The sequence below is a fragment of the Raphanus sativus genome, chromosome 6 (assembly GCF_000801105.2).
Source record: "Raphanus sativus cultivar WK10039 chromosome 6, ASM80110v3, whole genome shotgun sequence".
In the NCBI taxonomy this organism is placed as follows: domain Eukaryota; kingdom Viridiplantae; phylum Streptophyta; class Magnoliopsida; order Brassicales; family Brassicaceae; genus Raphanus; species Raphanus sativus.
In genome coordinates this window covers 3,567,878-3,591,675 of record NC_079516.1, presented here as the reverse complement: position 1 = coordinate 3,591,675, position 23,798 = coordinate 3,567,878, and the positions used below count along the sequence as shown (strand labels likewise).

Below are 23,798 nucleotides of genomic sequence, written 5' to 3'. Positions count from 1 at the left end.
AATCCTTTCCCTTTTTTATATAGCTGGGGTAAGATGCACTAATATCGAAAAACTGAAAATGAAAAGCAATATGATTAGGGGGTTTCTTTTCCAAAAAAGCACAGAGGAACAACTAAATCATACATAGATCTCTCTATACATTTTGTAGGCAAAATCTCAAAGTATTGAATTGGATTGACCAAACAAAAGTATTAAATATAGATGGGATACAAAATTGAATATAAGTAAATGGAAGACTAAATGTAAATGAAACGAGTAATTCTTGAAATTGAAAAAGAGGATAAAAGTAATAATGAAGACAAAACAAAGTAGTCCATCTGTTGCTGTTTGTTTATAAAAATTTGATTATAAAAAGGAATGAGTATATTTGTTCCTCTCGATATATAAAAGAAAAGATAAGAAAGATGAGTAATAAATGAAAATATTGATAGGAAAACTGCGTTTTGTAACGGTTGGAGAGTTAAAATTAAAAACAAAGACATGATGATGATTTTTATATCTCTTGACCGCTTTGCCCGTTCCTGTCTTCTCTCTCTCATCTCCTCTCTTAGACATAAGACATGAGAATTCCCTTTTTTGACTAAAATTCTCTATCTGCTTTTTTAAAAATCCAGTTTTGAAGTGAATCTTACTTCTTCTTCTTCTTCTTCTCTCCTCTCCAAAAAATCGCTCCTTTCCTGAACTGGGAAACTCCCTCCCTAATCGTCTGGTGGGTGGGGGAGATGAGTTTAGATTCCGTCAAAGTTATGGAAGATTGGCAATCCAATAACAAATCTCATAAGAGCAAGAAAAAGAAGAAGAATGCCAGAAACAGTGACAGTGAAGAAGAAGAAGAAGGAAATGGGTGCTGGATCAAATTAAGGGTCATGCTTTGTTGCGTAGCTTCCACATCAGACGTTGATAGCTCTCTCAGCGTCTCCACAACCACTCGTATTCCCTTCTTCTTCTGATCCATTTAGTTACTTCCATATTTAGGGTTTATTCAATTGCCATTTGAGTTCAAAGAAAAACCTTTCCTTTTTCGGATGAAATCTTCTCAACTAGGGTTCTCTTCTCCTTCCCCATTTGAAAATAAAAAAATAATTAGGCTAAACAAACCTCTTTTGTCATTGGGGTTAGTTTACCTAACTTTGAACAATACATTTGAGCCTTTTAACTACTTTGATGCTACTCCAAATTAAATAAAAAAAGATTCCTCTTTTATAGTTTGCTTAACCATTCCTTCCGAGCTCTGATTATCACTTTGTAATGATATAGAACTTTTTGTTTTTTGCGTTTTAACAGTGGGAAGTAAATCTCCAATTTTGAAATCCAATGATCATCAACCGGCTGGCCCTGTTTCTTCTACCACAACCACAACCACTAGCAATGCAGAGAGCTCTCTCTCCACTCCAATCATTAGCGAAGAACTTAAGACCTATTCTCACCTCAACAAGTTTACCTTCATTGATCTCAAGTTGGCTACTAGAAACTTCAGACCCGAAAGTCTTCTCGGTGAAGGTGGCTTTGGTTGTGTCTTCAAAGGATGGGTCGAGGAGAACGGCACTGCTCCTGTTAAGCCTGGCACTGGCCTCACTGTCGCCGTCAAAACCTTAAATCCTGATGGCCTTCAGGGTCACAAAGAGTGGCTTGTAAAACATCCTTTCCCTCTGTTTTTTTCCTTTCCCACTGTTAAACACACAACTAGTAAAGGGTTTTATGTTTTGCATGCAGGCTGAGATTCACTATCTCGGGAATCTTCTCCATCCGAATCTTGTTAAACTGGTGGGCTATTGTATCGAAGATGATCAAAGGCTGCTTGTTTATGAGTTTATGCCTCGAGGAAGTTTGGAGAATCACCTTTTTAGAAGTAAGTACGCAGTAAAGTTACTAACAATTAGTCTCTAACCTTCCAAATGTTTGCCATTCAGACAGTAAATGTTTAAGAAGAGCTAAAAAGATACTCCATATTCTTGAAAGTTGGAATCTTTCTACTTCCAAATCTCAGATAGTCAGTGTTGATCAACTCATCAATCAGTTAATCCCTTACAATTCCATATACTTCTAGTTTTAAGATGTTTGTGTTTGTTTAAAAGGGCAATCATAATGCTTTCTGTCTTCTGAGTTATATAATTTGATGTTTTAATCTTTTTCTTTCTGCTCAAGGGTCGTTGCCTCTTCCATGGTCAATTCGGATGAGGATTGCGTTAGGTGCTGCAAAGGGTCTCAGTTTCCTTCACGAAGAAGCTCTAAAGCCTGTTATATATCGTGATTTTAAAACTTCCAACATCTTACTAGATTCAGTATGTTTCCCTTTTTTTTTTTTTACTTTACTTTGACATATATAGATATAGTTATAGGCCAGTGTCCTTGCTCCTAAACCTTTACCAATTTCTCCAAATCTCAGGACTACAATGCCAAACTGTCAGATTTTGGGCTTGCCAAAGATGCTCCTGATGAAGGCAAAACCCATGTGTCTACTCGAGTCATGGGCACTTATGGCTACGCTGCTCCTGAGTATGTTATGACTGGTATGTCTTATTCTTTTTGTTTTGTTCATTCACTTCTCTGTTATCCCTGATATGTTTGAAGCTCTATTTTCTTTCTTTCTTTCTTTGGCATGGTTCTTTAGTAGATTATATATATATAACACTTTATAGAGACTCTTTTCTTCACTGTGAACATAGGTCACTTGACATCTAAGAGCGATGTTTATAGTTTCGGTGTGGTGCTACTTGAAATGCTGACTGGGAGAAGATCTATGGACAAAAACCGACCAAACGGGGAACACAACCTGGTGGAATGGGCGAGACCGCATCTACTTGACAGGAGAAGATTCTACAGGCTACTCGATCCGAGGCTGGAGGGTCATTTCTCCATCAAAGGAGCTCAAAAAGTAACTCAGCTCGCAGCTCAATGCCTTAGCCGTGACTCAAAGATCAGACCCAAAATGAGTGAGGTGGTCGATGTCCTTAAACCACTCCCACATCTAAAAGACATGGCTAGCTCTTCTTACTACTTCCAGACAATGCAAGCCGAGCGGTTGAAAGCTGGCTCTGGGTCGGGCCGTGGGTTCGGGTCAAGAAACGGCCAACTTGTGTTTAGGACACAGTCTAGTCCTCATGGCCAACCTGGTTCTTCACCTTATCGTCATCAGATTCCTTCTCCTAAGCCCAAAGAAGGTGCAACTACTTAGATTTCGGTCCTGGGAGCTATATCTCATTTCCTTTGAGGGGGCCTCTTTCGTGTAATGCAAGAAACGTCTAATCAACCTTTTGTAAAACCGATATTGTAACCTAGTATTTCTTTGTCTATTTGTTTTCTTTAACCGTTGCCTAATGAGAGGGTAATATTATCACTAACTACTAGTATGTTTTATAACTCTGATATCACCTCATTTCATATAACATTGAACATGTTAAAAGGACCCAAAAAATCCCTAAGGAAACACACAGAGTGCATAGCAAAGAAAAGGAAACTTTTGAATGAGTGCATTGGCTATCCCAGCATTATTCACAAGGGCTTTCACCATGGTGAAGGGGTCAAATCGAGTGCTGCGTTCCAACGGTCATGGTGTTGACCTTGTTAGAGAACAATGTGGTAGTATCTCCTTTGTCGTTCCTAAACAAAAACAAGAAAAAAGTCAAAGATACTCTTCTTTATTTAATTGATAAAAAGAAGCCAGGGTGGTAAGAGAAGCAATTAAAATCATCCTTGGTGAAGTTTAAACCAGCATTGATCTTGGTGAAATTGCCAGATTTGGTGTCGAAGGAAACGTCAGTACCAACAGCCAACGCATTGTTGTTCCCAATAACAGCCGGAGAAGTTGACACTTGACAGTGGGGTTCTGAGTCAATCCCATGCTGGACCCTGCTGGTAGTCAAGCAAGTACTGAAGCTCAATCTGTTTGGAAAAAAAGGAAAAAGAAAGTAAGAAGGATAAAAAATTGAGCAAGTGTAATTAAGATGGATTGAAAAGAGAACAATAATACGTTGCCGGAGTTATGGTCAGGGGCCCTGAAGCTGAAGATGGACTTCAATCCAGGAACAGACTACAAGGAAGGTTAAAAAAAAAGGAAGAATGTGTATAATTAGACAGACGTACGGTATTGTCAGTGGAAACTTTGAAATCGGTGGTGATGTTTTTCTTTTTTTTTGCTTGAGTACAAAAGCAACATCTCCCAAGAGTTTGTTCCAGCTGATGTGATGACCTAACAGAGGTAGAAAAAGGCGAATCAATAAAAGTGGAAGGTGCAAGAAAGAAACTTACAAGAGAGTAAGTGGTAATACTCAGTTTCTGGTCGCTGTTGTGGGTCCTTGTACAACAAATCTGTCGTTAAACATCAAAGATAGTTCTAGAAATATACTCTGCTGCACACGAAGACGAAGAACCAAGTTAATGGATGGCGTCTATAATAAGGGATAGTTCCTTTTTTTTTTTACTCAGCCCGTTGGATCCTCCAGACTCGCTTACGGCTTAATTACCTCATCTACTTTGCCGTCCATTTTTATTTCTCTTCCTCTTATGTATTAATGACGTGACACTCAGCCGCCGTAGTTTTATAGTGACCTTGCCTTCATTTATTTCTCCGACTCCAACTCTGTTTTGTCTTGAAAGGGTAATCATCAATCGGTTTATTGATTAAGTTCTAGTTGTTAATCATTTAGTCTTAAATCCACATGTGGTTTGTTTGGATGTGAATCACTGTTCCCCGATTACTTGTCTTATCGCTTTCTTTAAATAGTCCGTCCAATTCACGGTGTCACTAAGTAGTTCGTGATTATACTCCTTTAAGAAACTGTTATTTGATACTTTAATTAACCGTAAAACCAAAATGATAACAAATGTAACCATGGACATTAGCTTATGACTGATTAATATATAGTTAGTTGAAAAGTCAGGTCTAGATTTATATTCGAAAAACACTATAATAGTAAAGCTTTTGGTATGGTTACATACAGTGGCGGAGCCAGAAATTTTTTTTACCGCAATTTTTTTTTGACTACAAAAGTATAATAATAAAAAATAATTTTTATAACTAATAGTACTGTATAATCTTAATTTTTCATTATTATACATTTAAAAATTATAATTTTATGTTAGTGAACCAATTTCTAAATTAAATTATTTAATTTATATTTTGTTATTCATAATTTAGTTAAATTTATTATATACGCACATATTATTTAATAATTTCTATATAAGTTATTGTAAACCCCAGTTTTTAGCACTAATATAACTGTTTTGTTATGCTAATATAATTCAATTGAAAGTTGATAGATAAACATAGACTAACATAGTGAATGCATTTATCCTAAGAGGAAGACAAATACAGAATTTTATTTCAGGAAAAATAAACATTCACAGAAAATAAACTAACTTTCTGCAATCACATTAACTTTTCTAACATGTACACGATTATTTTAGCAATAAACCCATTTCACGCAGCCTAATTTACTCATGGGTATGTGGTGGGAAAAATAATGTACATGTGGGTTTGGGTTAGGTTTAAAACGTCACAGTAATTGTTTTAGTTGAAGTAATGTGGGCTCAGATTGTATAGGGGTCATTAAAAAACTTTAACTGGGGTCAGGTACTACGAATTTACAGAAACTATAGTAAATAATTAAAATCTATAGGGGTCAGCTGACCCCCCAAGCTCTCAATTGCCTCCGCCCCTGGTTACATATATATTAGTCATGTAGATAATTAAACTAGATGTAACAAGCATTCTGACATTTTTTACTATTTTTAGATGCATATGACAACTATAAACTATATAAGTAATTGCTTACCGTTGCTAAAATTGGTTGAAAATATTGAGAAAACAGTAACGTTTCTCTCTTTATAGAAGCATCCAGATATAGAAGAAGAACAAAGGAGGGAAAAAGTTAAATTACTAAAGAAAGAGAAACAGAGAAACCTGTCCACAAGTAAATTATGATGGCTTTCCATACACAACGGGAAAAACTTTCTAAATTTACAAGTTAACTTCCTTCGTCAACTTTTTCTATTTATAATTATTTAAAGACCAACCTTCGCGTTTGTCAAACTTCGCAATACGTTTCACTTTAGGCCAAACAGAAAAAACGACCTAACTCCATGTTAAAAAGCTTAGCAGTTCTCCATATATATTTAAAAAATATATAAAAAAGATTACCCCTTTGAGAAAGAAAAACAAATAATACAAATTATTATTTTTTCTCTGGAAAAAGGGGTAATCAAATTAAAAATGGAGACGGCTAGGCTTTTCATATTAGTGTGTGTGATTTGTATTGCCAGTTTGATTCCGACTTTACGAGCCAATGTTGCGGAGTCCACGGATGAGTATTGGGTAAAAATGGCCAACGAAGCTCGTAAACGTACCCTTATGGCTTATCATCCCGATCCTTATCAGATTGTCGACCACTTCCACGAGCGTCACTACGAGTAAGCCCCTTAATTAATCTATTTCTTTATGTCATGAACTCACGATAATGTTTCGTTATAGTAATTTTTTAAATAAAAATAATGATTTAGGGGGTTTATGATGGGTTTGTTTCTTTTGTGCTTATGATCTTGATCAGTAACTCTACTGATGTTGAGGAGATGGAAGAAAACGCTTCTGAGGAAGAGGATGACATTGAGATGATTTCTAGTCCGACGAACAGCACAAGACGGAGCCTAAGAGGTAGAGGTAGAGGTAGAGGTAAAGGTAAAGGAAAAGGGAAATGGAGCAAGCTCAAGGGACCTTGCACTGCAAGTAACCCTATCGATAAATGCTGGCGTTGCCAGCCGGATTGGGCCAGGCGTCGCAAGAAGCTCGTCAAATGTGTTCGTGGGTTCGGTTACAAGACCACAGGAGGCAAACGCGGTCGTATCTACGTGGTCACAAGCAACAGAGACGATGACACGGTGAACCCTAGACCCGGAACACTGCGTCACGCTGTGATTCAGAACGAACCGCTGTGGATCATTTTCAAGCACGATATGAGCATTAGGTTGAGCCAAGAGCTGATGATTAATAGTCACAAGACGATCGATGCTCGTGGCACTAACGTGCACATCGCATATGGTGCTGGGATCACGATGCAGTACGTGCAAAATATCATCATCCATGGGCTTCACGTCCATCACATCGTCCAGGGCCGTGGTGGTATGATACGAAACTCTAATGACCACTTTGGGTTTAGAGGAGAGGCCGATGGAGATGGTATCTCCATCTTTGGAGCAACAAACATTTGGCTTGACCACATTTCTATGTCTAAATGCCAAGATGGTCTTATCGACGCTATAATGGGCTCCACCGGGATCACTATCTCTAACTCTCATTTCACCCACCACAACGATGTGAGTATTCATCAAATCCGTACATGTCTAGTAGATTTGGCCTAATTGATTAATTTGATCGTTATATATGGACTTTTAAAGACAATATAAAAGTAACTAATGAACATGTTGTTTGTATGTTTAGGTGATGTTGCTTGGTGCACAAAATGACAACCACGCGGACAAGAAGATGCAAGTCACTGTGGCTTTCAACCACTTTGGTAAAGGACTTGTGCAGAGGATGCCGAGGATTCGGTTTGGTTTCGTTCATGTTGTCAACAATGACTACACTCATTGGGAGCTTTACGCTATCGGGGGCAGCCAAGGTCCTACCATTCTCAGCCACGGAAACCGTTTCATTGCTCCTCCTCACCTACAACATTACAGAGAGGTACGTACAAACATATAAACCCCAACGGCTTGATGTGTTTAAGGTGTAGTTTTTGAGCTAAGAGGAAAGATGTGTGTGTGTGTGTGTGTATAGGTGACAAAGAGGGATTCTGCTCCTGAATCGGAGTGGAAAAACTGGAATTGGAGATCCGAGAAAGACATTTTCATGAACAATGCATATTTCAGACAATCTGGAAACCCAAAGTTCAAGTGTTCACACTCTAGACAACAGATGATAAAGCCCAAACACGGTGTTGCCGTTTCAAAGCTTACCAAATACGCCGGAGCATTGGATTGCCGGGTCGGAAAACCATGCTAATTAAACAATATTACTCACTACTACTTCTATATTTTTTTTCGCTCTTGTATCTAGGCCAAAATATTTTTAAGAAAATCAAGGATTAAAAATTTGAAACAATTCTAATTTATGAAGATTTTTGGTGTAAAAAAGGAATGCAAATGGCTGGATACTTTGTAACTCTATTCTGTTTCTGTATTACATTAATTTGTTGTTGTGTATGTTTTTTTTGGTTGTGCTCGCCATAATTTCACTATCTTATCCTGGGGACAGTATATGAAAAACCAGATAGAGTAATTAATTTAGAAACAAAGACGTATGCAATGACTAAATGATCAAACTAATGTCCATTTCCCAAATCAAATACTTTCAAACACTAAGATTATACTTAATTAACAATTTAATAAATGTATTGATTACTTATCCTAATTGTCAACTTCTAATATTCTAGCATTCATTCCAAATATATTATATACTTATTCATCAAAACTAAACCAACACTTGTTAACACAGACAATTTAACAAAATATATGAATTAATCCATTCCCGTCAGCTCTTTTGTTTCATGATTAAAAATATAATAGAGCATACTAAGTTATATACATGTCAACAATTTATTAGATTTGACAAATGATTTATTTGGTATTAATTTTGATAAGTATCCCAAACATGTGTTAGAAAAGATCTTTCCGAACATATTATTCTTATTTCTTCCAATGTTAGAAGACTGTAAAGAATAGTTTTGCTTCAGTAAATGAAATTGCAGTATTTCCAACATTTAACAAATAAATAACTATATAGTTGTATATTGTTTACACTTTAATGTCATAGAACCTCTCCGTACCTTCAAGCACTTGTTTTGATTTTTCATAAGTTATACATCCTATCTTCATTTTTAACATAATGGTACATGTCTTCTATACGTACTTATATCGATTTTTCATTAGGCGTGTTGACCATTAACCTATAGTATTATATACAGAGAATCTCTTTTTTTTTTTTTTTTTTTTTTTGAAATTCCCTTTTCTTCTTCTCCTCCAAATGAGACATCATTTTACAAGGAGTTCCAACTGAAATAGAAATAGAGGGATAAATAGAACAGAGCTAAAAAAACAAAAGCTAATACACGTGTGAGCTTAATGATTGAGAACGGTAACATCTGATGCCGAAGATGCAATTATATCTGAATATACGTAAACCAGTTGGACAAGAAGGTATCCTGACTCTGATCTGTTGTGGTGAGACGACGACCACGAGAGCGAGCTGCGGCTTGATCAAGGCCCGCAAGCTTTGCTCTCAGCAAAGTGATGATGTCTTTCCTAATAACATGAGGAGGCTTTGAGGGACCTGCATGCATTCGGGAGTTTCGTTCACGCCAGAGAGTGTAGATGGTGGACTGGTAAAGAAGGTGGCATATTGTTTTGAGCTTGGGGTTAGAGGAGCAACTCCGAAGCCAATCCAATGCTGCCGTGTAAGATACAGGGGGTGACAATGATGGATGATGAAAGAAGGAGTTCCAAACTTCTAAAGAGTAGGCACACTCAAAGAATAAATGATAGCTTGTTTCATGTAAAGTCCCACATAGAACGCAGTCCGGAGGAACCGAAATACCCCAACTGATTAGTTTGTCTCGGGTTGATAACCTATTCCACATGAGAACCCAAACTATGAAAGCTTGCTTAGGGATTCTGTCTTTGAACCAGACCGATTTGTACCAGGGTACCGATGGAGGAGAAGGATGAAGAGAAGCCCAGGTTCTGGAAGCCAAGAAGAGTCCGGGAGCATCATTCGGATCATTCTGCCAGTGATAAGTGTCATGATGAGAGTTAGAAGAATCTGGTGGGGCTTGCGTTAACTTCTGTCGCAGAAGACGAACAACCCGATGACGTCCTCTAGGGAGAGACCAACCTCCATTTGAAGCAGCACTAGCCACTGAAGAGCTCAAAGAAATTCCGGTGACCATAGGACCAATATCTCCTGTTAAGTTGATGAGCGGTCCATAACCTGTCCAATTATCAATCCAAAAAGAAGCATCGCGACCTGATTCAATATGACAGTGAAGACGAGGTCGAGCAATGTTGCGCAGCTTTAACAATTTGCGCCAAATCCAGCTCCCACAGTTTTGGAACTCTGCAGTCCAGAAAATCTTATTTCTGATGAGATTATTCTTCACCCAAGCAACCCATAGAGAACCCTGCTTTGAAAAAAGCAGCCAAATGAGTTTCAGGCCAAACACATTAATGACACCAGCAAGTCTCCTCAGGCCTAAGCCCCCTGCTGATTTCGGTGTGCAGATCGTTTCCCAGGAAACCTTAGCTCCACGCGCATGAGAGGTATCTCCATTCCACAAAAACGCCTTACAGATTTGTTCCAGCTTCTCAAGACAGGCATTTGGGAGCGGGAAAACAGCCCCCCCAGAAGTTTATGATACCCAAAATCACAGACTGAATGAGCTGCAGTCTACCTGCAAAGGAGAGGTGTCGCACCGTCCAGCCAGTAATTCTCGCCAAGACTTTGTCAATCAGAGGCTGATAATCCAGTGGCTGCGGTTTACGGGGGAGGAGAGGCAGACCAAGATATTTTACCGGGAGAGCTCCATGCGATATGTGAAACCTTGTCGCCAACTGTTGGGTGAGAATAGAGTTGTTTCCATCCAAAAAGAGAGATGATTTTGCAAGGTTAATTGCCAGTCCCGAAACCCTATGAAACCCATTTAGAACATTTAGAATTCCTTGGAGGGAACTCTCCGTCCCATCAAAGAAAATGAGAACGTCATCTGCGAAGCTGAGGTGAGTGACCAAGGGATTTAAGCAGGTCGGATGAGGGATGAAAAGCTGAGACCTTGCTGCTTTGTCTAGATTCTTAGACAGGATATCCATGGCAAGGACGAAGAGCGTTGACGACAAGGGATCTCCTTGCCTTAGCCCCTTTTTGCCAGGGAAAAAACCCACAAGTTCACCATTGAAGCAGATGGAGTAGTGCGGAGTTGAGATGCAAGAACTGATCCACTCAATGAAGACTTGTGGCAGCCCGAAAGCCTGAAGAATGTTGAGGACAAAGGCCCAATTTAGATTATCAAAAGCCTTGGAGATATCTATCTGAAGACAACCTCTTCTAGTAGGTCCCGGTTTATCAAAGTCCTTCACTAGCTCCGAGGCGAGTAGGACATTTTCGCAGAGAAGTCTGCCCTTAACAAAGCCCACCTGATTGTTCTGAATCGCCAACGGAGCAAGGAGTTTCAATCTAGCAGAGAGAAGCCGAGAGATTACCTTATAGACCGTGTTACATAGAGAAATAGGCCTGAAATCCTTCAGAGAAGATGCGCCTGGAAACTTCGGTATCAGGGTAATCACCGTAGCATTAACCTGTCTCAGCATATCTGAAGTATTGAAGAAGTGACGAACAGCCTTGATGAGATCCTGACCCACGAGGTCCCAAGAAGATATAAAGAAATCCACCGTAAAACCGTCCGGACCCGGCGCTTTGTTTCGAGGCAGTGAGAATACAGCCGCTTTGATCTCAGTGTCCGAGGGGATGGCTGAGAGGGTATTGATGAGATCAGGAGCACATCTGTAAGGGTGAAGCTCCTGGATTTCTTCCACTGAATAAGGCGTTACTCCAATTGAGTGGGTGCCAAGGAGTGATTTGTAGAAGTTGAGAGTCATGGATTTCATTAGAAACTGATCAGAGATCCTTTGATTCTGGCCATCCAGCAAAAAGTAGATAATATTCCTCGAGAGGTGAGCAATTACTGAGCTGAAAAAGAATCTAGTGTTTAAATCGCCCTCAGCTAGCCAACGAATACGAGATTTCTGTCTCATAAATGACTCCTCTGCAGCCGAAATGAAGATCCAATAATCCCGACACTTCCTCTCTTCTTCAAAAAGTGCCGGAGAGGGAGAAGATAGGACCTGCTGCTGGATGGACTCTAAAGCTTCCAGGGCTTGTCGAGATCTGTTCTGGATTCCACTGAAAGTGGTCCTATTAATGCTCTTACAACACTCTTTCGCCGCACGGAGATGCTGGTAGAGAGAGAACATCGGGTCAGAGGGAGCGATTTGCGTATTCCAAGCAGACGTGATCAAAGTGGAGTAGTCTGGATGAGTAGTGAACATCGAGTAAAAGATGAAGCGTGAGACCCGTCTCGCAGAGGTGGCAGCAACGGAGATCAAACAAGGTGAATGATCCGATGTTCCAGGAACATCAAAAAAGGCATTAGAGTCAGGGAAGGTCTCAAGCCATCTCTCGTTGACAACTGCTCTATCCAACTTCCGAGCCTTAGGGTTAGTAGGACTCTTGTTTGTCCAAGTGAATTCACAGCCCCGACTAGCGATATCTAATAATCCGCTGGAAGCAAGACAATCTTGTAAGTCCGCAACTCCGTCAAGAGGAATAGGAGCCTGAGATAGAGAGTAAGCTTCAGAGAGGCTCAAAATCTGATTGAAGTCCCCCAAGAAAATCCAGGGAGAAGAAGTGAAGAGCCGTGATTGAGAGAGCCTTTTTATTTGGTCCCAGAGAGGTTTCCGTTCTGAAACTTCATTACGAGCATAGATAAAGCCAGCAGTGAATGATTGAGAAGTGACCGGATCATAGACACCACAAAGTACAAGTTGATCAGACTTAAAGTAGGTGATGACCGATAGTCTCGGATCCCAAACAACGATAATTCTTCCATTTTCTGCATCAGATGAGTGGTTGGAGTCCGATCTCCAACCAGGAAAAGCTTGAGCAACTATTGAGCTCATATTTGGTCGCTGCACACGTGTTTCCAAAAGGCCGCCAATAAGAGGACGGTTTATATTTAGCCACCTTCTGAGAGAAGTATTACGCACATTGCCATTAAGGCCCCTTACGTTCCAAAAAAAGCACTTCATCAGAGGTCCAAAAAGTGTGCCTAGGCACTAATTAAAAATGGGTGGAACAGATCGCGAACGCGACCGTTCCGAAGCAGAATCAGAGAATCTCAAGCTGGCCTTAAGCTTAAAAAGTCTTTATGTCATTGTTTAATGTAATGTCTAAATCGACACCGTTGACCTTTTGGTAAGTATAAAATCTATTAGCAAGTTGATGAAACAATAACTTAATGAATATTTCGTAAGGAAGGTTGGCAGACTTTACATCAGAGCATTTTTAGTGGTGTTATCACCATTGGAATCCTTAACATTATTAATTTTTTTTAAAATTTTTTTTTATTTGAATAGTTAAGAATTCTAATCAAAATTATATGTCTAATGATGTTTTCCAATTTGGAGTTCTTAAGAATAAAAAATATTAAATTTTAAAACATGTGAAATTTAAATTTTTATTTATGAGAAAAAAACTCAAAATAGCACCAAACCAAGTTTTTGTCATAAAAATAACATCACAAAAAGAAAAATGACCAAAATTTTTTTATTAAAGGGCAAAACTGCATTTATAACCATTTGAGCTTATTAATCTAAGACTTAGGGTTTAAAGTTAAAGGATAGGGTTTTAGGAACGTGTTCAAGTTTTTAAAAATAAAAAAATATTAAAATTTTCAAAACAAAAAATGTTATTTGGTCATTTTATTTTTAAGTGCTATTTTTATGACAAAAACTTAAAAGTGTTATTTGAAAGAATTGTTTTTTATTTATTGCATGATTAAATATAAAAATACAATAATTATTAAGTTTTTTTCCAAACTGAAATATATATCTCCAATGGACCAAATAGACGCTGCCATATCACTAAGGATTCAGTCCTTAATTTCTTTAGTTAAGGACAACTCCTTAATTAAGGATTAAGGAATTAAGGATTGCTCCTTAGCAAACTTATCTTTGATAATACTATTATTTTATTCGATTAACTTAGGATTATGTGTTAAGGATTGGTGAAAAATCACTTTTGCGGATGGTCTCAGCACTATAGTTTTTTTTTTAAATCATAGTTTGATAATGCATGACCATGTTTAATCCTAGGTTGCATGGAAGCTTCATCGGATGTCCGCTTCCCGCTTCGGAATCGGAATCGGAATCGGAATCTTGTGGAAGCTTACGGAATCTCGCTTTCAAAACGTTTCCAAAATATTATCTTTAAAAACATGTTGGAAGCTTACGATTCCATTTTGGAATCACGATTCTATTTTATTTTAAGACCCATTGTCATAATTCATAAAAATATAAAATTATAGTTTTTAGTTTATATAAAATCCAAATTTTAATAGTAATGAATTAAAGAGAGTAGAAATATACAAATATTAAAAATAATACTATAAATTATCTTTATGCATTGAAGTTTTTATTAAAGATATAGCACATATTCAAATATATTATGTCAATAAATTTATGAAGTTTTTAAAATAATTAATATCATAATTTATTTTAAAGTTAATTTATGTGTATTTTTATAGTTTAATACGAAATCATTTCAAAATTATTATAAATTAATAAATACTTTATTTTAAATTTAAATAATATGATTTTTAGTCCTAAATTATATAATTTTTTTTTATATTTTAATATATATATATATACGCTTCCAAAACGTACCCGCTTTTTAAATTTTTTAAAAGTTTCGCTTCCGCTTCCACGTACCCGCTTCCGTTTCCATGTAACATGTAACGTAGGTTTAATCACACGATGCACGAACATACCTAATATTACATGTTTCGGAAAATGTTGAAAATTCGTGAAGACATGCTAGTTGACCCTTCCATTCACTTATTTACTAATTGTCTAGTAAAAGTCAACTACTATTATTGAACCATTGAATTTTCCTTTTCTTTTAATTCGTTGAATCGACTATTCCTATTTTTCGCTGTCATTTATTTTCCATTTTCCTTTTCTTTATATGTCATGTCACTGCAATTCCGCCTCGCCTGGTTGTTTCCATTCACATAATTTTTGTCCTGTGTAGGAGGTAATGTGAATCATATCAGCCTATAGTTAACTTAGATGCGTAAATATTTTTTATGATTTTCTAAACTAATTCGTATCGATGACCAAAAGACTATTTCTAGTCTAGATAAGACTAACATGTTTATTTATTTTCTTGTATCTAATAGACGATAACGTGGCAAAATATAAACTACACACGAAATCTTTAGTTTTTTCCCATGAAATGTTCTCAAGTAATTGTTGAGTTTTCTTGGACATTGTGATACAACTAATATTTAAACATTATTTTGCCCCATATTTTTATGCTGTAAATCCATAAATTGGTTTGGTTGTTGATTATGGGAAGCTAGTTAATATGTTATCAAATTTAGTTTATTACCGATCAAAGACAAAATAACAATATATCATTTACTAGAGAAATAACAATATGTCAGATTTAGTTTGCGGCCCGTAATGATTTGAGGAACCATTAGTTTTTTTCCCCATGAAATGTTCTTAAGTAATGATGTCGCCTTCAAAGGGAAGAAGGAGAAGGAAGAAGGTGAAATAAAGAGGTAAGTTATTAAATACTCCCTCCGTTTCAAATTATATGTCGTTTTAAAGCAAAATTTTCGTTTCAAAATAAGTGTCGTTTTATGATTTTAGTGCAAAATTTATTGACTTTTTAATATAATCTATTTTTCTATTGGTTGAAATCTAATTAGATGTATTGGTAATGATGTTTTTATCTAGTAAATATACAAAATTAAATGTTTTATTAATCTGTGTGCCGAAGTCTAAAACGACAAATAAATTGAAACGGAGGGAGTAATATCATTTTTGCTACAAAAAGAAACCACATTGATACCAACTTCGTTTTTTTCCCTCAAGATTTATTTTATCGATAAACGGGCCTAGTTCAAGAGATCGAAACCCAATTACAACAAGAACCAGCAAAGCCCAAAAACAAACGGGCTAGAAAAACAAACATAGCCGAAGCCTATAAGAAACTAAAACGGTCAATCGGTCCATCCACTCGAAACCCAACGATTCTGGTCCGTGAAACGTGCAGGGAGGCAGGATGCATGCCACGTGGAAGGATCTGCAACGTCAGTGCGACACGTGCTGTTCCGTCACAACCTGTCCATCACCGACCCAAAAAATCGTTGGGTAAAATCCACCAGAATCCTCATTTCGCCGGAATTCAGTAACCAGCCCGCCGAAACCGCTTCTCTTCATCACCGCTTTGACATCGTATCGCACTGACGTTTATTTAGACCAAAAAGAAGCAAAATGAGATACTAGCTAATTATTATACATAACCTTACAAACTCACGTAAAGTCACCCTTTATAAAGCATAAGTTCACAGCATCATTAATTCAAGTAGCTTAAGAGAGGGGTGCTTAAATTTTTTTATTATTTTTTTTTATTTTTTTGTGTGATTAAAAAAAGAAAACCAATTAATGAGAGAGAGAGAGAGAGAGAGAGAGAGAGAGAGAGAGAGAGAGAGAGAGAGAGAGAGAGAGAGAGAGAGAGAGAGAGAGAGAGAGAGAGAGAGAGAGAGAGAGAGAGAGAATATTCCAATTGAAAATATAATTATAGCAGACTAGGTATCTTTATTATCATCAATCAACGAGGTCAAGGATTTAAACTTTTGTAGGTTTTGGTTAGATTAACAGGGATATTTTTAAAATAAATGACTTGGATAGAAAAAGAAAGCATATAAATCCGGAGATCGAAAAGGTCGTCCTTAACTCATGGTTGAAATAATTAAAAAATGAACAAGTTGAAATGTTGACGATATGAGTCTTCCTCGAAGAAATTACTCATCGATCTTTCTGAAGGCTATATAGTAAGAGGTTGTGAAGAAAGAGGACAAACAAACAAAAAAAAGAAAGAAGAATAAAATTTTGTTTTTTAGACAAGAAGAAGAGGACGAATTGAAGATCTTATAGTTCTGATTTCTTATGGAGGTTCTTAAGAAACTAACTACTTCAGATACTAAAGATGAATTTGCTGGATCTGCTTCTTGCCCTGGTGAAGGACGCATCCAAGAGAATAGAAAGGTAACATAACCTCAGATGTTTTATATATCTATACCTTAGTCTATGCGAGAAATCTCCTTTATCATTATGTTGTGTGTCTCATTTACTACACTCTTATATGATTAGCCTATGTTCTGATTTATGATTTCATTATTATTCATTCCGTTTCCTAAAGAGGAGTGATTTTTTTTTGTATTGAAGAGAGTGTTATTTTACATTTTAATATGGTTTTACATAATTAATCTTTTTATTTTTAGTAAATAGATTTTGTTTAAATCATTTTAATATAATTAGTTGTGTATTAAACATAAGTATATTAGTATATTCTAAAAAATTTAATCTATGTGAAATATGTCCAAATACACTAATTAGGAAACTGAGAAAAATTCTCTCCATTTCAAAATTACTTATGTTTAGAATTCTTTTTAAAAGATATAGTTTTTTTCATTTTAATGTATTTTATTAAGTAATAGTGGTAACTTATAAATTTTGAAAAAATAATTGTGTTTTTTGAATTTTATATGCTAAAAATTGTGGGAATAGTTAATCCGAAAAATATAACGTATTTATAATCCAAAATTTATAATATTTTTAATATGTGTGAAAACTTCAAAATCTTCTTTTTTACTGATATCAGCAATGATTCAGTAAAATAATCCATGACGCCAAAATTAATGAGTAATTATGATCAGTTATATATTAATCATATTATTTAGATGGAAAGCATCATATTATTTAGTTGGAAAGCCTTATTGTCATACTAGATGATCGTAGTATGTAGATGGAAAGCCTTACTGCCATATATTTATTTATTGCTTGCGTATTTGAATTCATCCATGATTAGAGCTCAATATATAGATAAAGAAAAAATATATTTGATGATATTTCAGGTGAGTCGTGAACTTGAATCTGCAAATATTGAGATGAGTGAAATGAAGGAAGAGAACGAGAAACTTAAAGTAATGCTCGAACACATTGAGAGTGATTACAAGTCTCTTAGACTCAGATTCTTGAACAAACAGCAAAACTCTTCAGCCAAACCAGTCCGGGATGACAAGAATGATCAGATCAATGCAGAGTTTTTAGGTTCTTCTGATCAAGAAAGTGAATTTGTTACTCTTTCTCTTGGGATAAGAGGCTCGAATTCCCCATCTAACAGCATTGCCAATAAAGAAGAGAAGACAAAATTAATAAGCTTAGGAGTCGAAGAAGACAAGGAGTTGACAAATGTCGATTTGACTTTAGGACCAAACGTTGGATTAGCAAAGGAAAATAGTGTAATTTCAAGCCTAGAAAATACCTCATCAGAAGAAGCTCCAATCATGAATAAAGTCACCAGGAAGAGAAGTTCTCCTAGTGGTGACGCTGATGATAATGGTCAGCAAAATCTTGCCAAAAGGGCCAGAGTTTGTGTTAGAGCAAGATGCGACACTCTCACGGTGAGTTTGTATATATTGGCATATTACCATCATGCTGATAATTCTTCAAAATTTTCTTACCTTAACTATATATTGATGAAATGCCGTATTTTTATGTGTTATAAGATGAATGATGGTTGTCAATGGAGAAAATACGGACAAAAGGTTGCGAAAGGAAACCCTTGTCCAAGAGCATATTACCGCTGCACGGTTGCACCTGGTTGTCCTGTTCGAAGACAGGTATCTCTTTATATCTACCGAGACATATACTATAAAAGCACCAATTTTAGCAAAAAAAAGAGGAGACATATACTATAAAACATACTATTATAGTTTCCGGTGTCTAATTTCTTGCAACCATTTATTCTTGAAAAGGTCCAAAGATGTGTAGATGACATGTCAATTCTAATCACAACTTATGAAGGAACACACAACCATCCTCTTCCACTCTCAGCCACCGCCATGGCTTCCACCACCGCAGCTGCCGCCTCCATGCTCCTCTCTGGTTCCTCCACATCCGGGTTAGACACCGAGATGATCAAGAACGGTATGAACTTCAAACTTTATGACAACAGTTCAAGATTCATTAACAATCCAACCGCTCTCTCGCCATTACACCCTACGGTTACTCTAGATCTCACGGCTCCTCCTATGCCAAAACCATCTTCATCACCATATTCTTTGAACTTCAACAAATTTCCTTCACTTCAAAGATTCCCTTCCACAAGCCTTAATTTCTCGGCTTCTTCTTCTTCCTCCGATTCAACTTCAACCATCAACATTCCCAGGATTTGGGGTAGTGGATACGCTTCTTTCAGTCCTGTTACAGATAGTAAGGTACAGGTAGGATCGCCATCGTTTCTAAATATTGGAAAAACCCTACCGCAAAACCCTTCTTTGACCGAAACCCTAACGAAGGCTCTTACTTCCGACCCAAGTTTCCACTCAGTGATAGCAAAAGCCATATCAAATATGGTCGGATCAGGGAATGGAGATCAGCAGTCCTCTTGGAGCGGCCGGAACCTAATGCAAAATTCTAGTACCTCAAATAGCTTGTCGATTATTAATCAAGAAGCTGCAGATTCTAACAACAAAAATAAAGGATGTGAAGGGTATTTCAGCAGCTTATTGATGTCAAATATGGCGAATCCAGGAATGTTATCACCGTTAAACCTACCTTCGTCACAACTTCCATTCACTATGTTCACGACTTCTTCTTCGTCTACGCCTAGTTTTTTGAACAAAGAAAAAAAGAGGTTGTAACTTTTTCAGTCTGTAATGAAAAGTCTAAAAGAGTTAATTATTTTCTGATGATATATGTTGTGGCCCATTTGTTTGACCATGACGACAATGGACAATATCTAAAATTAAATCGCCAAAACGTCTTATTTACTGTATTGACCATACACAACTTGGATACGCTTACAGACCAAAAAAACAGTGTAATTAACTACTACTAATTAGGAAGAATTGTTACGCACCAAACAATTGATAATATCATAAATTCACACTCTAAGTTTTCTTTAACAGCTTAATAATGCGTTTTATGGTCGACATAAACTCTTTCTCTTTCTCTGGAACCACTGAGTGATAGGCATTCTCCTTCCATGCTCTGTAGAAAAATGATTCTTTCTCTACAAATATGGTAGCTTTGTTTGCGTTGCACGTTCCGTTCTTCAGAGTATCCGACATTTCTTTAAGTAGCGATTCCGATTTCACCAAAGAACTCAACTCCTCTTTCATATCGCCTTGTGTTTCCTTCTTCAACGTTTTCAACTCTCCCAGCAATTTCTTTGCATTCTCAATCTCTTTTGTAAGTTTGTCGTCAAGGAGTTCTCTTTCTTCTTCTCCTTTTAATGTTGTCAATGTTTCGGGTTTTACATCGCGGAGTTTCACTAGCTTTACGTCTCTCGCTGCAGCCTCTTCGATGTTCCATCCCAATGCGATGACTAGGGTCACAATAAGTATGATAGATTTCTTTTCCATATTGTATATTGTTTCAAATTGATTTTAAGGAAAAGCTTATTTGGTCTCATATATATGAGAGGATTGAAACTTCTGTGGGTGGTGGTTTGCCTTTACACGGAAAAATGTTTCTAAAAGTAGAAGGTAATGTTTGATTTTCTGATGTCTTATACTTCTATTAGTAAATGCTATAAATATAAAAAGTTGGACTAATTGATTTTAGTAAAAAAGAAACTTGAGAATTTTATGGATAACCAAATAAAGATGAGTCTCCGGGTAAAAAGAATAAGCTGACGATCAATTTAAGGTTATATGCACCATACTATTATTAGTCACGGATAATGGTATTAAATAACCAAAAAATCAAAGACAAATAACTCACATCTCTTCTCGCCTCTTTTCCTTTAACAAATTATTTGGAATCTAACAAATTTCAAACTGATTGTTAAGGGAAAATTGAGCTCTATAGTCATGGCAAAGATCTCTTTATTGCTTTTGGTCCTTGTCCTTTTCGCCTTTCTCCACGCTTATGAAGCTCACCGCATTGGAAAATTCGATGAAGGACTTCAAAAAGACTTGCAAGCCGAGGCCATGATGGAGGAAGACTTGAAGGCCAAGAAAACGAGCATTCAAGGTTTGAATTCTGAGATGAAAACGTTGAGCAAATCCGAACAGACGCTGAAACAACTTGGAAATGATTACAAAAAGGATACGGATGAAGCGCCTTACGGAAAGAAACTCAAAAAATTCAGCAGGTTAGTAAAAGCCAAGGGAGTACTTGGGAAAAAAAAGAAATCTGCATCCGTAATCCAAAAGATCTTAAAGGATCTTGGGCTAAACGGAGGGAGGGAATGACAAAAGATAACCCTTAGGGTTTGATTACTATTCAAAGAAGGTTTGAACTTGTTCATTGAGTTTAGCTTTACAAGTGAGAGGAGAAAATAATTTCCCCCATAGTATACTAGTTGCATTATAATGTAATTAATATTGTTAAATGAAATATTACTACTTATGATATCATAATATGTTTCTATGCGAAATTTTAATTTTATACGTCAGCTTTTTTATTAGGTTAAAACTTACGCAAGTTTGTGGATACAAAGTTTGGGATATATATTTATATTATATCCCTAATTTTTTTTTTAATATATCATATAATATACTATCGATGTATTTGATCTCATACTAATTTTGATCTTATACTAATTTTAGGTTACACTACGAAAATATTGATTTTTTAAGTAAATTCCCTATACTGAGTTAATACTCTTTAATTTTTAAAACAATTTAAAACTACATTCTAACTTTTTATTATTGTATCTTATATTATTTTGCATGGTATATGATCATCTTTTTAATTACTTGATAATTTGTTTAATAAAACTTAATATCTATATTATTAAAACTTAATTCAGTGGAATTAACATTATATAATTTTCATTATCTAGAGAAACGGAGACAACAAAAGATCTAAACCTCTTTCACCATCATATTATGTCAGTGCTCTATGAAAATATACATTAAAACTAGACTTTCATATTTTAAAATTTTTTAAAAAATTCGTGGGTTAACCCCTTTTGTAAATAATGAGTTTTCTGTAAATCCTCTATATACGGAAGTTTATACTCTTCACTTTTGTTTAAAAATTTCAAACCACATTCTACATTTAAAATAATCTATTCTAAACTTCCTTTCATGGTATATAAGAATCATTCTAATTTTTTAATATTTAGTTTGGTAAAATTTCATATACTGCTTAGAATAGTAGAATTACCATTATACAATCTTCATTATCTAGAGAAATGGAGACAACAAAGGTTCTAAACCTCTTTGACCATCATCTTATGTCAGTGCTCCGAGAAACTATACAATAAAACCACATTTTCATATTTTTGAATTTTTTTCAAAATCCATGGGTTAACCCTTTTTAAAATAATGGAGTTTTCGGTAAATCCTCTATATACTTAAGTTTATACTCTTCACTTTTGTTTTAAAATTTTCAAACCACATTCTACATTTGAATTTATGTATTCTAAACTATCTTTCATGATATATAGGAATCATTCTAATTTTTTAATATTTAGTTTACTGAAATTTCACATACTGACTAGTTTAGTGGAATTAGCATTATAAAATCTTGATTATCTAGAGAAATGAAGACAAGAGAGGTTCTAAACTCTTTGACCATCATCTTATGATAGTGCTCGATGAAACTATACACTAAAACCAAATTTTTATATTTTTGAAATTTTTCCAAAATCTGTGGTTTAACCCCTTTAAAATAATGAGTTTTCGGTAAATCCTCTATATACTAAAGTTTGTACTCTTCACTTTTATTTTAAAATTTCAAACAACATTTTAAATTTGAATTAATGTATTCTAAAGTATCTTTCATGGTATATAGTAATCATTTGTAATTTTTTAATATTTCGTTTACTAAAATTTAATATACTGCTTAGATTAGTGGAATTACCCTTATAAAATGTTCATTATCTAGAGAAATGGAGAAAAAATGTTCTAAACCTCTTTGACCATCATCTTATGTCAGTTCCCTATGAATCTATACATTAAAACCATATTTTCATATTTTTGAGATTTTTCCAAAATCCGTGGGTTAACCCCTTTTAAAATAATGAGTTTTCGGTAAATCCTCTATATACTAAAGTTTATACTCTTCACTTTTGTATTAAAATTTCAAAACACATTCTAGATTTGAATCAATGTATTCTAAAGTCTCTTTCATGGTATATAGGAATCATTCTAATTTTTTAATATTTCGTTTACTAAAATTTAATATTCTGCCCAGATTATTGCAATTACCCTTATAAAATCTTCATTATCTAAAGAAATGGAGACAAAAAATGTTCTAAACCTCTTTGACCATCATCTTAAGTCAGTTCTTGATAAAATTATACACTAAAACCAGATTTTCATATTTTTGATTTTTAAAAAAATCTGTGGGTTAACCCCTTCAAAATATTGAGTTTTCGGTAAATGCTCTATATACTGAAGTTTACACTCTTCACTTTAGTTTAAAAATTTAAACAACATTCTACATTTGAATTAATGTATTCTAAATTATCTTTCATGGTATATAGGAATTATTCTAATTTTTTAATATTTAGTTTACTAAAACTTCACATACTAACTAGTTTAGTGGAATTATCATTATAAAAACTTCATTATCTAGAGAAACGAACACAACAGAGGTTCTGAACCCTTTGATCATCATGTTATGTTAGTGCTCGAAGAAACTATACACTATAACCAGATTTTAAAATTTTTTAATTTTTTTTCAAAATCTGTGGGTTAACCCCTTCAAAAATATTGAGTTTTCGGTAAATGGTCTATATACTGAAGTTTATACTCTTCACTTTTGTTTAAATATTTCAAACCACATTCTACAGTTGAATTAATGTATTCTGAACTATCTTTCATGGTATATAGGAATCATTCTAATTTTTTAATATTCAGTTTACTAAAATTTCACATACTGACTAGTTTAGTGGAATTAGCATTATAAAATCTTTATTATCTAGAGAAACGAAGACAACAGAG

At 35.5% G+C, this 23,798-nt stretch overlaps 5 protein-coding genes and 1 pseudogene across 5 annotated transcripts; 4 read left to right on the top strand and 2 right to left on the bottom strand.

Annotated features, from left to right (window-relative positions):
• The first annotated feature begins 512 nt into the window (after positions 1-512).
• On the top strand, positions 513-3,344 carry LOC108818283 (serine/threonine-protein kinase PBL35). Its single transcript, XM_018591203.2, has 6 exons — positions 513-930; positions 1,285-1,631; positions 1,714-1,849; positions 2,146-2,282; positions 2,387-2,510; positions 2,667-3,344. The coding sequence occupies exons 1-6, from the start codon at positions 723-725 to the stop codon at positions 3,173-3,175; spliced, it is 1,461 nt and encodes a 486-aa protein (XP_018446705.1). The 5' UTR covers positions 513-722; the 3' UTR covers positions 3,176-3,344.
• A 3-nt stretch (positions 3,345-3,347) lies between these two features.
• Positions 3,348-4,484, bottom strand: LOC108815197 (mitochondrial outer membrane protein porin 1-like; annotated as a pseudogene).
• A 1,551-nt stretch (positions 4,485-6,035) lies between these two features.
• LOC108816357 (probable pectate lyase 7) lies at positions 6,036-8,196 on the top strand. The gene is made up of 4 exons (XM_018588929.2): positions 6,036-6,408; positions 6,546-7,308; positions 7,433-7,678; positions 7,772-8,196. The coding sequence occupies exons 1-4, from the start codon at positions 6,212-6,214 to the stop codon at positions 7,994-7,996; spliced, it is 1,431 nt and encodes a 476-aa protein (XP_018444431.1). The 5' UTR covers positions 6,036-6,211; the 3' UTR covers positions 7,997-8,196.
• Positions 8,197-16,338: 8,142 nt separating this feature from the next.
• Positions 16,339-19,647, top strand: LOC108810049 (probable WRKY transcription factor 72). The gene is made up of 4 exons (XM_018582177.2): positions 16,339-16,878; positions 17,748-18,296; positions 18,402-18,515; positions 18,651-19,647. The coding sequence occupies exons 1-4, from the start codon at positions 16,780-16,782 to the stop codon at positions 19,536-19,538; spliced, it is 1,650 nt and encodes a 549-aa protein (XP_018437679.1). The 5' UTR covers positions 16,339-16,779; the 3' UTR covers positions 19,539-19,647.
• Positions 19,638-20,363, bottom strand: LOC108810050 (uncharacterized). The gene has a single exon (XM_018582178.2). The coding sequence runs from the start codon at positions 20,259-20,261 to the stop codon at positions 19,788-19,790; it is 474 nt and encodes a 157-aa protein (XP_018437680.1). The 5' UTR covers positions 20,262-20,363; the 3' UTR covers positions 19,638-19,787.
• Positions 20,364-20,599: 236 nt separating this feature from the next.
• LOC108810805 (uncharacterized) lies at positions 20,600-21,293 on the top strand. Its single transcript, XM_018582884.2, has one exon. It carries the CDS (start codon positions 20,712-20,714, stop codon positions 21,093-21,095), a length of 384 nt encoding a protein of 127 aa, XP_018438386.1. The 5' UTR covers positions 20,600-20,711; the 3' UTR covers positions 21,096-21,293.
• The last annotated feature ends 2,505 nt before the right edge of the window (positions 21,294-23,798 follow it).